Here is a 16224-nt window from a genome sequence, read left to right on the forward strand (position 1 = left end):
GGTTCTCTACTCTTAAAACTAGGATTTCAAAAGAAACCACTGAGTATCAACAGTGAGCAGAAAAGTTCTCTGAACACTGTCTACAGGCAAACACGGTGGAGAAGGGCAGATGTAAATCCCAGCATCTCCACCAACCCCTGTCTGCCTTTCCGAGGAAGCCCTGCTTCCCGAGCTGCCTGGCACCTGCACCCCACGGGTGAACTTTATCCTGCTGCGGAAACCCCCCGCTCTTCTCCCCGCTCTTGTCCCACGTGCCTAGATCTGTCTCAGAGATGGGCTGTTATCTCCAGACACTGCAGGGATTCGAGATGTGTCTCCTTTAGCTAACTTACAGCAAAGCAGAACGTGAAACTCCAGGTACACGACTTAATCTTGAGCAGAAATAGAGAACACCTAGATAGAAAACCAGACAGCAGAATAACTCAAAGTGCAGCTCCGCCTGTCCCACCCTTATTTAACTTCAGAGGACTGAAGATAGGCACTGACACACGGGAGGCTCAGTTACATTACAACTTGCTTTCACGTTATAGCATCTAACAAGAGTGTCAGCTGCAAAGCAGACAAGCAACAAATGCTTACGGTCACTTGTATTTAACCCAGGGCATAACGTGACCTGGCTACTTTACAGTTTATAAGCACGATAAGATACTGTTGGAAACTTTACTGTATTCAAACTCTTTTGTGACAGGTTTCTTGGATGCTGATCAGTGATGGGCTGACACATTATGAACTCTGAGGAACAATCACAACTGTATGTTCATAGGCACTAAACTCATCTATTTTTATGTTAAAGTGCATAAAGTTCCCATACGCTGTGCTGGCAGCAGCAGGATAGACCTCCCTGAGCTACCAAGTGCTGCGCTTTCTTCACAGGAGAGCAGAGCTGAGTAAAGCTAGCACTTGCACTGTTCAGGCAGTTGTGGAACTTCCTCAAGTTACAGCAATTTCTGCATCATCTTGTCAACAGATTTTTCTTTTTTGCTTCCCTTTCTTCATATTAAGGCCAAGAAGAGTCGTAAGGTATAAAAATGGAGCAAAAAAATGAAGGGAGCTATTTCATTCTAAAATAGAACAAATGCTTTTATTGCACTTTTATAAAACCTGCATAGTCCTAACAAACAGGATTCCCCCCTCCACTTACTCAGAACATTTGGTTGAAACAACTGCCATAGTTCAAATGTAATTACAGGCTGCCTGGAAAAGGAAATTCAAACGGGGCACATTTTTACAGAGGGATAATAAGAAACCTAAGAGCTGATTCTAGCCTTTGTAGTTATCATCATCACCAATCCAACATTAAAAATCCACCAGAGGGGAGAAATTGTTTATTTTCAGATCCAAGAGGGGAATTTCCTTTGGGGGGGTACTTACTTTAACTAGTATGCTATCACTGCAGCACAATTGTGCAGGAGACAATCTTTAAAGCTCTGTCCTGTCTCCTGGCACTGCCGTTATTTGCTTTTGCCTTTCTCAGAGGAAGGGTCCTGCATATTTTCTTTTGCCAGTTAAAGCACAAAAGGCAAAGGCCTGTCTGCCTTCACTCAATGAAAATATGCAGCTGCATGCATGACTGCCCACATTATATACCCTGTGAGCCATCGTTCCTCTCTGCTCCCTGGTCACGCAATCCAGACCTCTGCGAGCAGTAGCTTGGCAAGATCCGAATTGATAATCTTTGATAGCTTTTATATATAATTTAGGAAGATGTAAATGTCTTTGACAGATAAATGACAGTTAACAGCTTGGCTCACCAGATGAACCAGTCTCTTGCTCTGCTATTTTCACAGTCCCAGGGATTTTGCCTGCTGGACGGTCTAGAAAGTTGCCAGAACAGAATAACCTTCTGGTACAGTCTTGGGGATAAAAGGCAGATGGCATTGCCAGATACTTAACTGTGTTGTATTACTACAGTGGTTCACGTCCTTTGCATTATCACATAACATTTTATCTTAAAAGTGCAATACTGCTTTTTATTCATTCATATATACACAAAGATACAGGTCTGAATACGAATCACCTGTCCTCCTCCCTCTCCCATCGAGATATTGCCTGACGGAAGGATTCTGTGCAGTCGGGTGCCTTACAGTATACCACGGCAAGCTGCGAAGTCAGCCATCTACTTTACAGTCACCGTTGAGGCCCCGTGAATGGACTCCATCACGGCTGCAAAGCGGCTGCAGAGGTCGTAGGGGGAGTTGGGCCGGATCTTCGGGGGCTCTTTGAGCACGATAACCTCCGCGGAGCAGTCAAGGAGCCTGGGGAGCAATTCGCCCAGCTTCAGCTGCAGGTTTGCTGTCGAGGGGGAGAGGACGAGAGTCAATGGCACTGAAACAGTAAAAGACCAGATGGCAGAGGGGTCGACGGCTGCAAGCTAGAAAGCTGTGACGCCTTTCCAGGCTTGATCTTCCAAAGCTGAAAAGAGCTCTTGTCCTGCACACGGGGATAAGCAGCGTCTGCTGACACGAAGAGCCATCGCACCAGCTGCTGGCCTGGGTCTCATCAGCCCCCAGGTCCTGTCTCTGTGTGTGTGCAGACTACCAGGGGTTCGACAAAGAGGAAAGCTCCACTGCCATCTAGCTGCACTGCGGGCAGTGCCGAGTGCCACCAAGACGCTACATTTTCTCAGTTCAGGATGCTCTACTTGCTGGTAAGTCGGAAATAACTGCATGTTTCAAGGCTACATGCAAATGCTGACTTTACATTTAAGCAAAATAGAGCATATGCTATAGCTCTCAACATCTCAGACCTTCACAGGTCCGCCCGTATAGAAGGGACAGTATTCAATCCACAGTAAACAAGGGCCCTTCAGGAGCTGATCACACAAACTCCAGCATCAGGCGACATACTAAAGGACAAAACCTTTTGGATGAAGAAAAGTAGGCAGAAAGTGGTGATACTTGAACTAGCTCGCGTGATACAGGAGGTACAGTCTACTTTTGTTTCTTTAAAATCTTTCATTTAAGTGCCATCAGGACAAACCAAAGAATGGGCACATTAACCTAAGTGTATCTAACATTTATTCTCTACAGCGGTATTTTGAGAATAAACCTCTGTGGTTTTGCCTTATTTTCCTATGGCAAATTTACCCTCTGTGGATGATAAAAACAAACAAAACTCCCTAAACTGTCACGCACAGATCAAGGCAGTCAAAACCAATCTCTTTTTTAAGACCTGAGAGGAATCATGGCTCCAGACTGGAGAAGGAAATACTTAACAAAGACGGCTATCCAGAACCAAAATTCAGCTACAAAGAACAAACCTCTCTTTACAGGGCAAAGATCCTCTGAATCTGTTTCCCCATTCAGCCCTCTGTAATGCTGGTAAGCCAGACTACTGCTTAGACAGATTTCTAATTATTAATTCTGGTCTAATACTTTTAAATAATTTGTAATTATTAACACTGCTGGAAAAAAAAAGTTATTTTCAGTGTCCTAGAAAACTTAGAGAACTTGCTTTTCCCACCTGAAGAGAATCATGCATTCGCAGTTAAATCTGCCAGCATTCACCTGTCATCCATGGGAAGCTCTCAGTTAAGTAAGACAAAACAAAAACAAAACACACCTAGATGATGCTAAGCCATTCTTTTTAAAATACCTTCTCACATTTCAATAAACGGAAAACCTTCTGCAGCTTTAGAGCAAACACTAATTAAATTCTTCCACAACATAATTCAATTGATGATTCAAATACGCTTCTCCTCTCAATCTCAATCAGAAATACCCAAGCGTGCTACAATGCAAATGCTAAGAATCCAAGGAAATGTTTTAAACAGCCCTTTAATTCCTTTCTAGCTAAGACCTAGAAACCGTCCCGACCACTTGGAAGATGCAGCACAAAAAAGGGGAGGCAGGCAGCTGTTGCTTACCGTCCATGTCTTCTCGTCCCAAATAGGAGCACCAGCGGTTTCTCATGACCTCAATGGCATCCAGGTCATCTTTTGAGATGTCGTTGTTAATGATGAGGTGCATGCAGGGGATGATCAGCTCATTCAGGATGTTAATGCCCTCTGCCACGCGGGCGTCTTCACTGCTCACAAACAGAGATGCTGCCACGTCGTTCAGCTTCTGCGGGAGGAGGGACATCAGGGGACAGACGTTTACAAAGCAAGCACGGACATCGGGTAATCAGCATGCTGTCAGGAAAGCCACACGGCTCAGGCCCTTTCACCCGATGGCCATGCAGAAACATACAGTCTAACAAAACCAGGCAGGTGCCACATTCTTGTGGAATATCGACCTTTAATCAAAGGAATCACATCAGAGAAAACAAACTGCTAAAGGATTAGAGCAACGGCATATATATAGTTCTGACTTTAAGATGCCAAGATACAGATCTGCCCTTATCCAGATTCCCTGAAAACTGTATCCCACCTTTCTTCATCAAATTTTCATTTGCTAGATTTTCACACTACTGCTGACACTGAGTAAGGAGCAGAAGCCACAGTAATAGGCACAAGAGATATAGTTACATGGGTCTCGGCAACCACAGAGCGTGAACTAAAAACAAATCTCAGTTTTATATTGTTTTTTCCCCTAGGGAAAAGGGCATCACCTTTTGCTTAGAGAGAGAAAGCTATTAACACCAGAAATAAAAAAAGGGGCAAGGCAATGCTGGAACCTAACCTAGACAGAAAATAATACAACTATTGCTTTTTGAAAAGCATAAGTTTAAAACCCAAGAGCAAGTTCAGCAGTGTCTGAACCTTCCCTGAAAAAGAAGCACGTTCATAAAATGTGCTCATACGAGGGGTTATGGCACGATCTGATTCTTTGAGCAACCTGCGTTTAGCGGTCAGTGAGTGAACTGAATCACAGAGCAAAAAGAGCTGATGCTACCCAGGCAGCTCCCTCCCCTGCCCTCCAAGAATGAGTTTAGAGCTCTTTGTTACAAACCAGGAGACATTTTCTTCTGTACAAGGCAATCAGGGATTCATTCACTCCTCTGTTGGGTCCCTTCATCAGCAGCGTGGTGTTACTTTGGTAGGCGTAGACCAGGTAGGTCAGCGACTCCTGGTACCTAAGAGAAGAGTGTCAGCTGCCCAACCCACCAGGTTTATCAGTGTCACAAGCTGCAGCGTCATGTCAGCTCAGCCACGTCAACTCAGGAAATGTTTTCCACTCAGCCTCGGTGCTAACTAACATCGAGCCTGACAGATAAACTTCATTTCCTCACCAAAGCATAAACAGTTGTTCTATGTCAAATAATGACACATTCCTTTTTCCCCAGTGTGCCAAACCAGCATCTTAGAAACAGCCCTGTAAAGAAAAGTTTATGTACAACTTAGCCAGAATGTGAGTGCCAACTTTTACACCATCTGTATCGGTCCCAGAACTTTGCACTTTGGGAGAATGCTCAAAGAGGTGCACAGAACAATATTTTCAGTTCCTTTACATATTTCTAGTTTATAAAAGAACTGGTGAGAAAACATTTAAGAAAACAACTGCTGAGTTGAGCTTCTTGAGTCAGGCAAATCAAAATAGAGACTAGGTCACCTCAGAGAAACTCTAACATGCCCTGCCCAGCCTCTTGTCAGTTTGCCCACTTGACTTTGGCAGCCCGTCACTGAGAGCCACCTCAGAACATAAATTCTGTTCCCATGAATAATTTCTAAAAGGCAAGTTTTCTTCTGTATTGCAAAAATGACTTCAAACATCAAATCTTTCATAAAATGGAACTGTCTTTCTCTGTACTGCACTATTTATGCAATACACAGCTTCCAAAATACGGGTGGGAAGAAGCACTCATTTTCACTTTTAAGAGTCCAGAGGACTCCAAAACATGTTTTAAAACAAAGTACGGCATCCAATACAGGACAGTTTAATTTTAATCCAGGAGGCCAGAGAGCAAAAAAAGTGATGGCAATCATTCTTGCAAACTCATCTCTGGGAATGAAAATACAAAGCTCTACTGAGGGAGAGATTAGCGGGAAACCCTAAGAATCAGGGTCAGACGCCTAGCCAGTAACTCAGCATAATATTTAAATTGTAGAACGAGGTCAGCTCTGCATTCAAGAAAAGGCTATTAGCAGGTCAAGAAGAAAGCGTATCTCGAACACGAGATTGACCATCACAGGTCAGAAGCACTGTCAGTACTGTCAAAGTAGCCTGTGCTTCTAGGCTGTAGCTAATCTTACCCAAACATCCAATTAAAATTAACCTACTTTCTATTCTGGTACAGCTCCAATCCTGTAAGCAGGTAAACAGACACCTTGCGAAAAAGACTGTAGTCTTCGTGCCATCTCTGTTGAGGAATAAGAAGAAAAGCAGAGCGTCAGCTTCACCTGCAACATGCACACGCAGAGTTGTACGTTCCTTCACAAGCCAAAAGCGTATCAGATCTCACCCTCTGAGGGGTCTAAAATTGTCTTGTAAGTCGTAAATAACACAACTCAATTTAGTCAGTTACAAACACATTCCCAGAAGTTCAGAAATTCCCAGGGTATTCATTCTTACTTTTAAGCGCCACTTTCTGAACACACAAACTTCAGATAGCAAGGAAGTTACTTATGGACGTGCCAGCTACTGCTTTACGTGCTTGCACTGTTCTGCACTGTATTCCTGCTTTCCCACATGCTGCTTTGGGGAGCACGAGTACTGACAAACATTAAGAATCAAAAGTGGCATTCTGGTCCCTTACCTTATACTCCTCCATATCAACATCGTCAGGGCCAATTTCTCTCAGCTTCGCTCGTGCTACCTTCATAATGCTAATTGACCTGCTCAGTATAAACAGAGGACAAAATCAGAACAATGATGTCAGCTGTGTCTGATGAGAAAAACACTATCCTGTAATCCAAAGCACAAACCTTTCATCATAGCTGAGGTTTTTATCTGCAAACTGCTCAAGAAGGGTCCGCTCCACAACCTGTTTGGGAGCATTGTTTTGCAGGAAGTAAATGAGCACATGCTGCAACCGGGCATCATTCTGAGGGGTTGGGGTCTCTTTTGCAAGCAGATAGAGTCTGGAGTATTCCTCATGGAACGCCTATCAATGAAATACACATACTAAAACTTCCATTCTTCTGCCAGCTTGAATGCTGCAGCGGTTGACACTAAGCTTGCAGTTGATAGCAGGCTAACCGCCTTTCAGAAAGGGTGGGGTGTATAACTCCCTTAGTTTCGGGAATCCTCTTGCAAGTGCCAGAGGTGTAAAAATCTACTGTATAACTCTTATATCTGTATTAAGATGCAAGAGTGATTTATGTTCCTGGATATTAGTAACAGGTGATTTTTCCCATGTCATATTTTTATTTAAATCCTTTTACCTGTAAAATCTAACAGCTTCAATATTCAGCAGTGTATGTTCTTTCAAATCCCTCTATCCAATGCACACACTTCTTAGGACACACTTTACAAGAAAGGTTACAGTAAGCAAGCATGTTCAGGACCAAAAATAATTTCACATGAGTCCTGGTTTCGATTAAGTGGCTGCTTTCTGAGGTTCATACCAGGACTTATACAACAGATTCTAATAGGTACCCAAATAAAACAAGTCTACTTTTCATTAGCCAGACTAAGAGAACTGCCAATAGTAAAAGAGTTAGTAGTATAAACAGTGAAAAGTAAGTAAAAGCTGTTGTTTCTTCTGAGAGGAGGGGAGCTCTTACAACCTCTAAGAATTGTTTAGAACACAAGGATATGTTGTTGCAATAGGAGAACAGAAACAGAAATGTGGGTCACAAAAGCCATTAGCTAAAAGAAAAACTGCATGAAACGTTCCCTTCACATCCGTGATATGTCAACACAGCTGACATTCTTCATTTTGTGAAAAACAGACTTTCATACTACTGGATTTAGCAAACAAATAAGATACCTTAACAAGCCCTGCTTCAGACCCATCTCGATCAAAGGTCTGGCGGGCTTTTGCAATAGCGAGGATCACACCTTGCATGGCTGGACTCAGCATCACCTACCACAAAAGCAGGAAAACAAACACAAACAAGAACAAGGAAGACAATGACAGACAGAAGAAGAAGAAAAGGCACGGTGAAGAAAAGAAAAAAAGTTCAAAAGATAAAGTTTAAAGAAAATGATATGAATATAGGTGGAATAAGCCAGAGCTGCGATTTGATTATATACTACTTATTCCACCTATCACATGCACTTTACATGGAGTTTTTTTTTTTTTTTCCAAACACTTAAATGTGTCATTCCAAGCCTTGAGTTCTTAAATTTAACAGGTGAGAACACAAAGCACACTAATCATATCCCCTATATGTCCCATTCAATCTTTTAAAGCAAAACAAGTAAGAGAGCACTGCCTGTGGCAAAGCCTTTCATTGTGCTAACTCCACACGAGCAACTATTAAACATACTCATGTAGCAACTAGCTCAATATTTCTATACGTGAAATGCAATTGTACTTGTGAAAAAGACTGAACTGATTGACTTCTAAAATGATGCTCAAGTATGCATTTGAGGGGGGTTAAACAGTCACGTTCAAAAAATCCATAGCTAGGATACTCTAAGTTTTAGCAGTCACGTCTTAGACAGGACAAAACTTAAACTGAAAAATAGTAAAGAGACTTGTAAATAAAGTAATTCAGCTAGGATCAATTTTGCTACAGCTGTGACAGAAAGAAGACTTACAGGAACAATGTGCAGATGTAATGATTAAGTGCTTTTACACAGCTGCTTTTCTGGTGGCATTTAGAGATGAATTTACTAGAAGATTTGGTCTGGCCTTCCTTATTTCTACAGTGGGAAAATTTATTTTGAAAACAACATTATTTCCTGACAGACTACTATCTTATCCAATCTTAGGAAAGCTCAAAGCCAACTGACTGCAAAGTTACAGGTTAATGACAGACAGTAATTAACTCCTGCACTGGGTTCTGTACCTCCTCATTATATCCATCTGCATCAGATCTAACAAGAATCTTCCCCACACTGGGGATTTCCACTTCAGAGACCTGTGAGCTAGTTTGGCCAGCAGACTCTGTCTCTTTAGCATCCTGTGGTTGCTCTGCCTGAACTGTAAGGGTTTTTTCTCCCGGATGGGCCTTCGTTGGGTCTACCTCCTTTGGCTGTGGCAGCAGAAAGAAGAAAAAGAATAAGAAAAACAAAAGCAAAACACAAGAAAGCAAAAGTGGACCGAGTTAAAGGTGGTACAGCTACAGAAATACACAGAAATGGAAAAAGCTGATGTTTACTAAGAAGAATACAAAGACAACAACTGGCTGTTTCCTAGGCCAGGGTTCAGTTCTCACCTCACAGAGAGCCGCCTCTACGCCATTCTTCTCGTAGGCATCAGCTGTGTTCGCAATGGCCTGGGCAGTCTGCTCCTTCGCGATCATGGCATGCTCGGAGGACAGCGAACGCATGCTCTGCTCACAGACTGAAGACTGATCTGTTGGGACAGAGGTGTGGTATTACTGAGCATGAACTGCAAGACAAATCCAAATGCACAGAGAGTAAAAGGTAAATATGAGTGCATGAGATCAAAGCAGCCATCTTCCATTTTTATTAGGCACACATAAGACCTTCCTTACCTGTGAATGGCATTCCCAAACCACTCATATTTGAATTTACAGGCTACCTTAATTCTGTCAGAAACTTGGTCACACAAAGCACTTAAGAAGATGGAACAGCCTACTAAAAGGACACGTCCTCAGGAACTGCAGCCTAAAATAAAATTATGCCTTTATTCACACCTTAAACTGTTCCACCATTTAACAATGTGATGCAAAACACCAATTTAAGACCATATTTGAGTCCGGAATAAGCTTGCTACTCAGTTCTATTAAAATCCCATACTTTAATGAGCATTTGCTTTTCACTGAGTCTGCTTTCCCTTTCCTGTTTCAAGATGTTTTTAGCACTTCTCCGCATGATTTAACAGCTGCTACGTTCATCCCAGAGGTGAATGCGTTTCATCACGAGCTGGTGCATGCAAGCCTCATGAAGCTTTTTCAGTGGGTATGGCACATTCTATCAGGCACTGCTAAGTAACACTCTTCCACTCAGGAGAACAGCACCTCGACATTTGCTGCTCAATACTTTCATTTCACTTACTGACATTTTTGTAATTAGCTCATTACGATTAAATGAATGGAAAACACCATTTCATCAAACTCGGTGACAAGCTTAGAAGTACGCACACAAACAGTAGGATAGCTTTTCCTGTTGTCAGGATGCAGCCTCCACCAACCTGCTTTGCTACTTCATTAACAGTTTCTCCTAGATAACTAGGATTTTATGTAAGGCTCCAAACCAGTGCTATTTTTGACCAGTTGGTTGTTACTAGCTTCAACACTGTTTACAAATTCGGATGTGGTGTCACCTGGTCCTGACTCAGAAGAGAGGTCCTGAGATTCAAAAGCAGGTGAGGGCTCAATCTGAGGAATCTTGCACGACTGCTCCTCTTCCCACTCTTCTGCCTCCTGCTCGAGTCGCCAGTTGTCCTCTTGAATGTAATGTTTCAGTTCTGGGGGCAAGGCTTCAACTTCTTTCTGAAACTGTCCAACCTCTGAATCATCATCCTCATCTGCAAGAAATGCACAATTTTTAATACGATGAAATACACGGTAACATGATCACACCGTTACAGACTAAACATATCTGCCATATTATGGAAAGCAACAATCAAATCAGCTGAGAGATAAATGGAAAAAACGCTTTCTAACAGCTCTGTAAATTAAGATGAATCAAACAGAAGTACAAAGATAAAAACAGATTAACCAGCCTCTCTGAAACAAAAACTAGCTTCGTTCTACCTCTGAACAGCATTTACTGAAGACAAATTCCAGAAAGAGTGATCACTGCTAAAGTAGGTCAGAAATATATCATTATCGAAGGGCTACAATATTCAGAGAACATCATTTAAACTGCCAGTAGCCAGAAAGGTCACAATTCAGCTTGAGACACCATATCTGCAACGCTACATGACATAGAAGGGTAGGAACCACATGGATTCCAAAGCATGCACTTCATGCTGGTACTTACCAGTATTTTTTATATCTATTTCAGTATTGTTTTAAGTTTTAAAATATCACCAAAAACCCCAAGAAATGCCAGTTTTAGACAAGTCTTTAAATTTAATCAAAACCAAATGACAGTTCTCTATAACACACTTTTGTTCTACACCATCGTAAAAGCAAAGCATTTTAAAAAAAACAACAAAAATTACATCAAATAGGAAAAAAAAACATGGGTTTATTTCAGAAGCTGAACTGTCATAGGAAGACACACAAGAACACACCTTCCACATTCTCATCAGCAACATTTAGTGATGAGCAGAATGACAGCTCTACATTGTTTGTTTCTATTTATTACATCTGAATGAACCATGTATGAGATTAGTAGGTTCTTCCACAGCTACTTGCCTCGTATGGCGCCACGTGCACAATAATTTCTCCACATAGCTATGTACACATTGGCACTGCAAACACACTCGTAAGGCTCAGTCACTGTTACCAATAACTCAACTCATGCAATAGCAAAGACTGCATAAATAAGACACACTCTGTAGGTTGCACATTATGATACCACTACAGAACAAGCAGCTGAGCCGAAATGCAAGATAACAATGGCATGAATAAAGTGGGAGACGTTCCATGTGACCTTATAAATGAAGCACTGTCATATAAACTGTACACTTCATGGTCACACAGGGTTAGAGAGACACCATAGTACACAAATGTCTACATAGATAGCAGTTTTGGCTCCAATACCTGCAACAAAGTGGGACACGTTATCACTTATGTACATCAGACAGTAGGCACTGGCATTCTTCAAGCCTCCAAACGAATCTCTCTCCAGCTCTTCCCACGATGATTCTGTCACCGAGATGTCATTGTACTTGAGCCAGCTTTTTCGAGGCTGGTCGTATATGTAGGCCCAGTAATGACCGGCATTTGCTTGCCCTTCATGAACCAAGACTGCATGCAAACGATAGGGAACCTGCAAATTCATACAGACATGTTTTTCAGACTTGTAGTAAACAAAGCTGTCTAATCCCTACACAAAAACCGTAAATACATTCACAGCTGTCGCCTTGTACAGGACTGCTGATTCATACACTAAATTTCCTACTGTGTAAGACCTGACTTCTCTTTTGGCAATATGCTGTCATCTTAGACCAAAAGTGCCATCATGAAACTGAAAGGTACGTCCAATTATTCTGTTGGAAACTGAAGCCAAAGAGTTTCATGCTCCCAATGTAGAGAGTGTGATGTCTGAACTTGCTATGTGATGAGCTATTAAGGCACCTCTACCCAACTTCTAATTACTATAGCACTCTCCAGACCACTACAATAATTGTATCTATGAGCCATTACTGTATGAATTCTTAGCACTGCTGCCTCAGTTTTCTCAACAATTTGCACATGTTGTGCCAAATTACCTGTTTTTCAGTGCAGGAACATGAAGTGTTTCACTCAAAGATCCGCTATAGCAAAGTATGTAACATAACCTGAGCTCAGACAGCACTCTTGGATCTACCCAGTGCTTAAATCCAGCAGTGTCTGTATTTGATCAGGATCCAAGGTTTGGTGCCTAACTAGAGCCCGGCTCCAACTCTGTCTCGGTTCTGAATTCCATCTTTCTCTGATGGGTCAGAGCCCCCTCATGCAAAGCCCCACATAAAAACCAGAGAACTGCATGAGCTGAAATCCAGATTGATCAAAGGGTATATCTTTGGCCTGCTGAAGCATACTTTACTTACAGTTTTACAGCCAACTCTGTTTCCTAGTAGAGGAAAAAGTGGTCACATTTAAGGTGCCATCTCTGTGGCATTCACCGTTAACACAGTAAAGAAAGCTTATCTGATAACGGATGGAAGTTCTGAAACCTAAACTTTTCTCCATACAGAATTAATCTAAAAAACAGGCAGAACCTTGAGCATGAAAGAGGAAAAAGCAAACAAACTTATCCTACTCAAACAAGATTAAGTTATTATAATGCACACTCTATAGCAGAGATTTATTTATTCCATTCATCCAAGATGAAAACAAAAGGAAAAAAAATTAGACTTTGCCACATGACTCATGAACGTCAGAACAAAGGCATACAGAGTTGCTTTTCCCTCCTCCCTCCCTTCCCCCCCGGGATGTCTAAATATTTAAAATGGATGCTCTGTGGCTGGCTGAGAGTATATATCCCACATCTCTTGAGGTAAGGCCAGATAAACAGAAACACACTGAGCTTCCTCTCCCAAAAAGAGGGGACAACTGAGAGCCTACAACAGGCTTCTTGGTTGCACAGAGCAGAAAATCAAGTATCTGCAGACAGATACATATTTGTGATTTGATCAAAAAGAAAGAGCATCAAAGGATGTTAGGATTTTCTGTTATACTCCCTAAGAAAGTCGAGGGGAAAAGCAACATCCTCTTTTTAAAGAAACATTGGGATTTTTAAAACACAACAAAGTGGGCAACTTAAACTGACAGCTACTAACAGAAAACATTTGATTTCATTATAAACAAACACCCATGTGCCAGTAAAGGCATTACAGCATGACTGAACTGATTCTCTGCAAGTACAGGCAGCTCAGGCTTTAAATGTTTTTGGAAAAAGTGCTTATTTATTAACCTCAGAAGCTCTACAGGAGTTTGAACATGGCATAAAAACATGAAAACGAAGCATTTCTCTGAAAGAACTGATGACACAGAATGTCTCAGTTAGTTCACTGCAAGGGTGAGGGTGAAAACATCATTCTAAAGACGTTCGTTCTTCCCCTCCCCAGAGGGCTAGAGTCTGATTAAAAACAAATCCTTCCCCCCAGCCTTGGCAAGACATGTAGTATTTTTCTCTCTCCTTCCATACAAACATTTACCTTCCACTATGTCAGTGTAGCCAGCAATATCAGTTTAACATTTTCCTAATGAAGCTGTGTTCCTTACCTGTTGGAGGAGAGGATCACAGTACATTTGTTCAATGGATAGGTTGATTCTGGCCATAGAGTCTTTCAAATCTGCCAAGAACATTGTGAATAAGAAAAATATATAAAAAAATAATGACAAGTAAAATATATAAAAATCAGTGACAAGACAGGTTATTGTGATCCCTTTCACTTCAAAAATATTGGAGCCATGCAATAACTAATAGAGGGCAGGGTCACAGCTTTTCTCAAAACCAGTTAACACCAGACTTGAAACCTACACAAGATTACGTGATGGTAGGCTTAGGCTCAGTGCATGTACCACGTAGCTCGAAACATACGGAAGAGTCATTTTTAGATAAGCAGAACGCCTCAGGGAGTAGTTCAGGATGCATCCGATTGAAGCGACAGAAAGGAATTCAGGCTAGCAATCAATGGGAAATCACAACAAATGTACTTTGGGCCAACCTTGCATGTCTTGTTCAATCTCATTTCTCCATCGCTGCAGACATGTCCTAACAAGGTTCATCTCTTCCTCGGAAACCATGTGAGGAGCCGGGCGGTCAGATATTTCTGCTGGTGAATCAGAAGACTGGAGTGGTGTACTCAGTTTTTGTTGTGGTGAAGAATTTGCCAAAAAGAAAGCTGTATCTTCAGTCGTCTTAGTATTCTTTGTCTCTGGTATACTATGAAGCAAAATCCCATAGTAATGGGCAGATCATTCAATGTTTCTCTTGATTTTTTTGAAAAGAAAATAAATCAAATAAAAACTACTCAAGAGCCAGAGCAGCATTTCCCTTTCCAGATGGTACAATATGCAAAGAGCACAAGTTCATTAAAATGTACTTCCTCTTTGGCAGATCAAATTGAAATGTAAGGCAAGACAAATATAGTTCTCACAGAACTCCACACCTGCGCACATGAAGCGCAGATCCACAATGAACAACTCTAAAAATTCCTTCTCTTACTATTGAATGAAGAATTCATTTATTTACTCAGCTTAATTCAAGAGCATAAGCCAACCATGATGGGCAGATTTGCGATAATCCAATATTGCAGTAATTCCAGGGTTCATGAAACAAAATATTAGCACCCTAACCAAAAAGAGCCCACAATTTAATTCAGGATTACTGCTCAAACACAGGAACATGGCAGTGCTTCCAGAAAAGGAAAGAGAACAGACTCCATGCAGTGTTACATTTACCTAAACAATAGAACCAAATTAAGGGGAAAGCAGCTCCTGACTACTTGCACAGGCACTCATACTTTACATCATCCTGCTCGCAAAGTGCCCAGATAAATAATCCACTTATCTTGAGAATGAAAATCATGAGTATTTAGCTAGAAGTGTTCTCCCACAATTTTTTTTAATTTCTGTTTACTAACCTGTTCTGCTGTGAAAGCCTGTCCAAAACATGAGATTCAGCTTGGGACTGCAGGACTGTTGTCCGGGAGTCATGAGCAGAAGAAATAACAACAGCTGGCTTTGTAGTGATGAATTCAAGAACATACTGGAGCATGTCAGGTAGTGGAAAGCGAGTTGGGCCAGAGCCGTATTTCAGGTACCTACGGTAAAAAAAACCCAACATGTTCCATTAACGAAGGAATATGACTGGTTGGTTAACCCTGAGGAAAACCACAAATAAGCTACCACATATTAGTTTGTGACAGTCAATGACATACTGATGGAAAGCTGACATATAACATTCCTGTCTTTTTATAGAAATTGTTTTGAACACACCAGCTTTCCAGAGAAATCGTATCAGATAATCCTAGTATATCTTTCCCCACTGAACATTCACAAAGCTGCAGTTTCAGGATCCTGCCATACACTGTTCATGTATTTCCCAATCAACCATTTGTTAAAATAAGTGCCAGTGCTTCCTCTTTGGATGCACAGCCTTTGTCCAAGAATATTCCTTCATGTCCTATGCATGTAAAATAACACAGCCCTGTTGCCACAAGCCCCATGACCAACGCTTACCTTCAAATTTTCCCATATCCTTTTAATAACTGCAGCGTTTAACAAACTGGAATTTTACCAGGTTACCTCTTCATTGTAAATATTAATAAAAGCCAATTGTGAGGCACACAATCTCCTAAATGTTAAAAAAGTCCCCAAACCTAGCATTTTCTTTATGACAATATATGCAGATCTGGATTAAAAAACAGCCTGGACACCTTGTCCTCCCTCAATTTCCTCTTGAGAATCCGAACATCTGGCAGAGGGATAGAATGAGAGCCCGCAGAGCACATACTTGTTCCTCTTATGCAAACCATCTATTCTTTTCCTCAGAAATCCTGCAGTTACAAAAGAAACCCTCCACTATGAAAACTTGTCTCTCAACGTTTAGCTGTACCTCTGCTCAGACACCATCCAAGCTCCTACCATTAACAGTTCATTAT

The 16224-nt window shown here is 41.5% G+C and overlaps 1 protein-coding gene across 8 annotated transcripts in view; it reads right to left on the minus strand.

Annotated features, from left to right (window-relative positions):
- Nucleotides 1-1054: 1054 nt before the first annotated feature.
- USP28 (ubiquitin specific peptidase 28) overlaps nt 1055-16224 on the minus strand; it is a 35860-nt gene continuing 20690 nt past the window's right edge. For 6 of the 8 annotated variants that reach the window (XM_064524157.1, XM_064524153.1, XM_064524152.1 and 3 more), the window contains 13 exons: nt 15205-15384; nt 14287-14504; nt 13841-13911; nt 11672-11900; nt 10282-10485; nt 9209-9348; nt 7813-7908; nt 6806-6984; nt 6637-6715; nt 6161-6240; nt 4893-5016; nt 3866-4064; nt 1055-2292 (listed from right to left, as the gene is read on the minus strand). In XM_064524157.1, the coding sequence (XP_064380227.1) occupies nt 2117-2292; nt 3866-4064; nt 4893-5016; nt 6161-6240; nt 6637-6715; nt 6806-6984; nt 7813-7908; nt 9209-9348; nt 10282-10485; nt 11672-11900; nt 13841-13911; nt 14287-14504; nt 15205-15384 (1975 nt within the window). In that variant the 3' untranslated portion in view covers nt 1055-2116. The remainder of the gene's footprint in view (nt 2293-3865; nt 4065-4892; nt 5017-6160; nt 6241-6636; nt 6716-6805; nt 6985-7812; nt 7909-9208; nt 9349-10281; nt 10486-11671; nt 11901-13840; nt 13912-14286; nt 14505-15204; nt 15385-16224) is intronic. The other 2 variants (XM_064524154.1, XM_064524160.1) reach the window with 1 other exon arrangement.

The sequence above is a fragment of the Dromaius novaehollandiae genome, chromosome 21 (assembly GCF_036370855.1).
Source record: "Dromaius novaehollandiae isolate bDroNov1 chromosome 21, bDroNov1.hap1, whole genome shotgun sequence".
In the NCBI taxonomy this organism is placed as follows: domain Eukaryota; kingdom Metazoa; phylum Chordata; class Aves; order Casuariiformes; family Dromaiidae; genus Dromaius; species Dromaius novaehollandiae.